The 7,027-nt window shown below is 43.7% G+C and overlaps 1 protein-coding gene across 1 annotated transcript; it reads left to right on the forward strand.

The window, feature by feature from the left end:
• Positions 1–249: 249 nt before the first annotated feature.
• Positions 250–699, forward strand: LOC137954976 (uncharacterized). Its single transcript, XM_068801869.1, has one exon. It carries the CDS (start codon positions 250–252, stop codon positions 697–699), a length of 450 nt encoding a protein of 149 aa, XP_068657970.1.
• Positions 700–7,027: the final 6,328 nt, after the last annotated feature.

The raw sequence follows: 7,027 nt of genomic DNA on the forward strand, positions 1-7,027 counted from the left end.
TCATTCCCTTCTTTGTCAGCCAATCTGGAAGCCCGAGGAGATCGTCGGGTGACTCGATCCATGGCGCGAGAACCTAATATTGTGGTATCAGACAAGACCACCATAGGCGATTCCTCTTCCCATGCAGAAATTCGACATTTTATCGAAGAGAACCATGCTGATCTACAATCTCAAATCAATGGCCTTGACGGAAAATTCTAGATGTTGATGTCTCGAGTGGAAGAGGGCTTTGCTCAGCTTTCAGCCTAGATGGCTTCTTCATCACGTAAGGCAGACCATCCCCAACCTCTGCCCCCGCCACCACCTCCTCCCCTGCGGCAAAAACCTCCACCTCGTGGGTGCGTCAATCCAGCACCTCCTACAGTGCCCAGGTATACAAAGCTTGATTTTCCAATGTATGATGGGTCTTTCGACCCTTTGATTTGGTTACACAAGTATGATAATTTCTTTTCCAATCAAGGAACTCTGCCCGAGGGCAAGGTTCAATTAGCTGCCTTCCACATGCTCGATGAAGCGCTTTTGTGGTTTCATCAATTCAAAAACGAGTTTGTGGTCTATGATTGGGAATTTTTCAAGGAGAATTACATGCTACGATTTGGTCCTCCGCTGTGCAGCAACCCAGTTGATGATTTGGTTAATTTAAAGCAGCTTGGAACTACAGAACAATATCAGAAATTTTTCCAGGAAAAGCTTGTCTGAGCAAGCCATTTGGTGCACCCTGAACTTTATGTAAGTCTGTTCACTACTGGCCTTGTGGAACCACTTCGCCTAGAGGTGGAATTGGAAGCCCCACCCTCCCTAACCCATGCCATGAATTTGGCAAGAGCATTGGACACCAAGCAGCGCCTCTTCCGAGATTCATTAAACAAACGTTCCCCATGGCAACCTCGCCCACAGACCAATGTCCCTTTTTCCACTCCCCCACGGCCCCACCCCCACACCACCTATGCCCCACCACCACTTGAATTTATCAAATGTCTCACTAAAGCAGAAATTGATCAGAGAAGGGCTCAGGGACTATGTTTCAATTGTGATGAAAAATAATTAAGGGGCCATCAATGCAAAAGAATCTTTTGGGTGGAAATAGCAGACCCAGTAGAGGGTGACTTTCCGGAGGATGTGGACCAAACCGAGGAGGAGGAACCATCTATCTCCTTCCACGCAATGACATGCCTGCACAACACAAATACCATGCAGGACCACGCCACCATCAATCATCTTATTCTTCTAGCACTGGTGGACTCAGGAAGCACCCATAATTTTCTCAGCAGACATGCAACACAATAGTTGGGTTTATCCCTCCAGTCGAATTCAGGAATATCGGTCTCAGTGGCTAACGGTGACTTGTCAGCTTCTGTTTAGCAGTGCCCTTTACTATTGAGGGTTACTCCTTTGTGGCGGATTTTTTGGTCATACCACTAGTTGGTTTTCACCTGGTGTTGGGCACTAAATGGCTGCAGCGATTGGGTCTGATCTTATGGGATTTCCAATCCCTTACCAAAAGTTTTACACAGGACAGCCATCAACTCACCCTCCAGAGGACTAACGCCCAGTGCCCATGCACCATCTAGACACTTTCAGTGGGTCCTTCAGAGCGGAATCACTTAGCTTCATTATTGGCAAAATATGCGATTTATTTCAGGAACCTGCAGCCCTCCCTCCTATACAAGCTTGTGATCACATAATTCGTTTGAAGATGGGCATAGAACTAGTGGTAGTGCGTCCCTACCGCTATCCACATGTGCAAAAAGATGAGATAGAAAGGCAATGTTAGCAAATGCTTCAATAGGTATTATTCAGCCTAGCCATTCTCCCTTCTTGTCCCCGGTATTGCTGGTGAAAAAGTCAGATAACTCTTGGTGCATTTGTGTGGATTACCGTGAACTCAATGCTCGCTCCATCAAAGATAAATTTCCAATTCCGGTTGTAGATGAATTATTGGACGAGCTACACGGATCTCAATTATTTACCAAGTTGGACTTGAAATCTGGGTACCATCAGATTTGGGTTCACTCGAAGGATATTGAAAAAACTGCATTCCGCACCCACCATGGTCACTACGAGTTCCTGGTGATGCCATTTGGGCTATCCAACGCCCCGTCCACCTTTCAAGAGCTTATGAATGAGGTATTTCGCCCTTTTTTATGGAAGAATGTCTTAGTTTTTTTTTTAAGATATACTGGTTTATAGCAAAAATTGGGAAACACATTTGCAACAATTGAGACAAGTTTTTACACTTCTTCGAGCACACCATTTATTTCTCAACAGAGCCAAGTGTGACCTCGCCACTTCCGAAGTAGCTTATTTGGGGCATGTGATCTCTGCCTCTGGTGTGAAACCTGATTTCAGCAAGATATAGGCTGTCATTGAATGGCCCACACCTCACTCTGTCACAGCTTTGAAAGGGTTCCTTGGTCTAGTAAGGTATTATAGAAAATTTATCAAAGAATATGGTCAGCTGGCAGCACCGTTGCACAATTTATTGAAGAAGCATGCCTTTCAGTGGTATCAGTTGGCTAAATCATCTTTTCACCAATTGAAACAAGCATTAGCGTTAACTTCAGTTCTTCAATTGCCCAACTTTGCAGAAGTTTTTGTAATTGAATGCAATGCATCCGGGGGAGGCATAGGCGCAGTCTTGTAGCAACAGGGACACCCCATCGCTTATTTCAGCTGACACCTCGTTCCTCACCATCACAATTTAGCCACTTACGAAAGGGAACTCATCGGCTTGGCCAAACTCGTTCAGCATTGGAGGCCGTATCTTTGGGGCAGACCTTTTGTGATCCGGACAGACCACTGTAGCCTCAAATACTTATTGGAGCAGGGCCTTACTACCTCCCCACAACAACATTGGCTCAGCAAATTAATGGGATTCAATTTTCAAGCAGAATACAAACCGGGCTATCTCAACCGGGGGGCAGATACCTTGTCTAGTAGAGAAATGGGGGATTCACACCTGCACGCACTGAGCCACCCCAGGTCCCTATTGCTGGACTCCATCCGTCAGGATACTCGGCATCATCCAGATCTCCTTGCCTTACAGGCTCAAATCGAGAACCATTCCAAGGACACTAACAGGACACTACAGGAAGGTCTCATTCTCTATAAAGGACGCATATATCATCATCCTTCTTCGGCACTCCTTCCTAACATTATTGCCTCCTTTCATGACAATACACATGAGGGCCAGAAGAAGACATATTTTCACCTTACCCGGGAGTTTTATTGGAGGGGTATGAAGAGGATCATTGCTCATTATGTTGCCGCATGCCAGGTCTGTTAGATGAATAAATCTAAATCTTTACAACCCGCAGACTTGCTCCAACCCCTTCACCTTTCTTCACAGGTACGGGCAGATCTCTCAATGGATTTTATCGATGGGCTTACTCCTTTTGCAGGGAAATCTGTTATTCTTGTTGTGGTGGACCGGTTCCCAAAATATGCACACTTTATGGCCCTCAGCCATCCTTATACAGCCACACAAGCGGCTCAACTCTTCATGGATCATATTGTCCAGCTCCATGGCCTTCCGGAGACCATCACTAGTGACCGCGATGCTTTATTCACTAGTAAATTCTGGGGGAAACTATTTAAGCTCCACGGCTCCAAGTTAGCCTTCTCTTATCATACCACCCTCAGACAGATGGCCAAACAGAGGTGGTCAACTGCACACTGGAGATGTATTTGAGGTGCTTCGTGGGGGACACTCCCCGGCAGTGGGCAAAGTATTGTTATAATACGTCCTACCACTACGCACTGGGTACTACCCCCTTTCGAGTCGTTTATGGAAGAGACCCCCCACGTCTACTATCTTATGAATCGGGGTCTTCTCGAGTAGCAACACTGGACCAAGCTTTACCAGACAGAGATTGTTGAAACCAATGGGCTAAAAGGCTCGAACCTTTTAGGAAAGCAACCCCACGGATCTTATGCAAGGACTGGCTCGGTCGATATAAACACAAATTCCAACACTCCCCCCCACGGGAAAACCCGTGAACAAATTCACCGGAAAAACCTGGGACAAACTCTTGGAAAAACCTAGGACAAATTCACCAAAAATACCTGGGATAAAATTCGGTGGGAGCGGGACTCGAACTCGAGACCAACCTGCTCTGATACCATGTTGAAACCAATGGGCTAAAAGGCTTGAAGCTTTTAGGAAAGCAACCCCACGGATCTTATACAAGGACTGGCCCGGTCGATATAAACACAAATTCCAACAGAGATGAAATGCTTGCTCAGGTCCGACTTCAGTTACATCGTTCCCAAGCCACTATGAAGCACACTTATGACAAAGGGCATCGTCCCCTTTCCTTTGCACCCAGAGATTTTGTTTGGCTCAAGCTTCAACCATACCGCCAACTCTCTCTTGCAACCATCAAATGTCATAAGCTCTCTTCAAAATTTTATGGCCCCTTCCAGGTTCTTCACTGTATTGTCACTATGGCTTATCGCTTGAAGCTTCCACCAGACGCCACTCGACATGACGTCTTCCATGTCTCCCTCCTCAAGCCGTTCAAGGGAGACTCTCCACTACTGCATACCCCTCTGCCTCTGCTCAAAGAGGGCTGGTCTATGCCAACTCCAGCACAGATACTTCAAGCCAGGCATGTTAACAACTCATGGGAGGTGCTCGTTCAGTGGACTGATGCAGAATTGGTGGAAGTCTCTTGGGAGACACTCGAGTCCTTCCAGGCTCTATATCCTACTTTCGACCTTGAGGACAAGCTCTTTCTTCAGGCGGGTGGGTGATGTTATGGACTCCATAGCATCAAGAGTGGCGAACCGGAGAAGAGGATAGATGGAGTAAACTTGTATTTCAATATCTTAGGGGTTTAATTGTAATTCGAAGTTCAATAAGGGTCTAATTGTAATTATGGAACCTTTGACGTTTTTCCTAATTCCCTATATAAGGCGTCAGGTGAATGAAATGAGGGAAGCACTTGTCAATTAGTTTAAACGAGATCGGGTACTCTCTCCAACGAGGCCTAAGGGTGGAGCTCCTTCAAAAGCTCACATTCCTACACCATTGGGCATTCTAAAACCCCCAAATCATTCCCTTCTTCATCAGCCAATCTTGAAGCCAGAGGAGATTGTCGGGTGACTCGATCCATGGCGCAAGAACCTAACATTGTCTCTCTTGGCCTCCCTCTCCCTTCTCCCTCTCTCGTCTCCCTCTCGGCCTCCCTCTTGCTCTTCTCTTCCTCCCCCCCGATTTCCTTTGATTTTCAACATTTAGGGTTCAATTTTTTCGATTGGGCTTCAATTTCCCCATTCGGCGGTGGTTTTCCTCAAATTTTAGAAGGTAAGCCGAAACCCCAATTTTTTAATTGATTTAGTGTTGTATTTTATTTAATTTTAATTTCTGTGCATAATTTGTATTGATTGTGCCCTAATTTTGGAATTTAGGGTTAGGGTTTATGGTATTTAGGGTTCAATTTTGTCTTTATAGGGTTTAATTTCGAGATTAGAGTTAGGGTTTAGTGTATTTAGGGTATTGATCAAGGTATTTAAGGGTTCAGGGATTAGGGTTTTAGGGTTTAGGGTTTTTTTTAAAAAAAAAATTATGGTTCTTGGTTTTTGGGATGATAGGGTTTAGGGTTTAGGGTTTAGGTCTTGGGGCTTGGGGCTTTTAGGGTTTTTAAGGTCTAAGGTTTAACATTTAGGTCTGGAATTAGGGTTAAGGGTTTTTTTTAAAAAAAAATAGGGTTCTCGGTTTTTGGGGTGATAAGGTTTTTGGGACTTTTAGGGGTTTAAGGGTTTAGGGTTTTTTGTTCTTTTTAATTTTTTAGGGATCTCGGTTAGGGTTTAGGGTTAGGGTTTAGGGTTTGGGTTCATAGGGTTTAGGATTTAAGGTTTGGGGTGTTTAGTCCAGTTCAAACAAGGCTGAGTCGCCTACACGGGCGTCCATTAGCTAACGAAACCCGACCCCCATCTCTAATGATGTACGGTTCATAGTGACTGCGAAGTCATATGGGGCTCTATCAGGAGTGTTCGATGAATTTTGAGTTGATGAGTGTGTTTTTGAATTGTTCTAGTCATTTTGAATGGAGTTTAATTAATTTTGAAATGTTTTAGAATGTTGTTGAATATTTTTGAAGTGTTATGGAATGATCTTTCCATGTGGTGAGGAGATTTGGGTGTTATAAATATCCAACACATGGTATTTTTTTGTTGTTGTTTGTTTTTCCGTGTGTCCCTAGTTGCTATGACGGGTAATGATTGTCTGATAAAATATTTTTCCATGAGGACCATCTCGGATTTAGATTATAAATGGCTGAAAGAAAACAACAAAGTCCTCGATCATATGACATTTGGACCTTCGAGGATGATAGCAAAATGTTCGATCTCTTGGTTGAGTAGGTCAATATGGGGAACAGGATGCTCAATGGGGTTTGGAAGCATGAGGTGTATTTAGACTATGTCAATAGGTTCAATGAAGATGCAACTAATAAAAACCTGTTGATCAGCTCAAGAATCGAACAAGATTATGGAAAAAACCAAATAGTAACGAGTTGTCTCAACACTAGTGGGTTCGGCTGGGATGCAACCACACATCGAGTTACTGCATGTTATTTTGTATGCCAAGACTACATCAAGATCAGTAAATTATTATGTGTTGTAAAATATTTTTTATGTTTTCCGCATTACTTGATACAATGAAGGAAATTGTCGCGGTATTGCGTGATGCTATCAAACCTAAAGATGGCAAAGTCGGAGAGAATTAGTTTGGAGCCCTCATGGAAATCCCAAACTTGTCGAAAAAGTTGAAGTTTCACGTTCCTTGATGGTTGGATACAAAAATTAAGAGGGACATGTTTACGAAGCTGATAGTGGAAGAGCGGCTTGAGTGACTTCAAGATTGTTATAATGAAAAAATATAGTAATGAGTTTTAAGTACACTATCTACTTTGGGACGAGTGTTTTGATTTTTAATGATTTTTTTTAATTATGACATTGTAAGACTTATCATTGATAGATTATGATTGTCATTATGGTTAAGATTTGGGTTTTCATGATTGTT

Source organism: Aristolochia californica, unplaced genomic scaffold, assembly GCF_029961685.1.
Source record: "Aristolochia californica isolate CCGP_79_NKW_82.1479 unplaced genomic scaffold, dmAriCali1.0.hap1 SCAF_2, whole genome shotgun sequence".
NCBI classification, from domain to species: domain Eukaryota; kingdom Viridiplantae; phylum Streptophyta; class Magnoliopsida; order Piperales; family Aristolochiaceae; genus Aristolochia; species Aristolochia californica.

Bases quoted from the DNA above. Each gene is read 5' to 3' on its own strand.
- LOC137954976 (XM_068801869.1), top strand. From the start codon at position 250: ATGGCTTCTTCATCACGTAAGGCAGACCATCCCCAACCTCTGCCCCCG.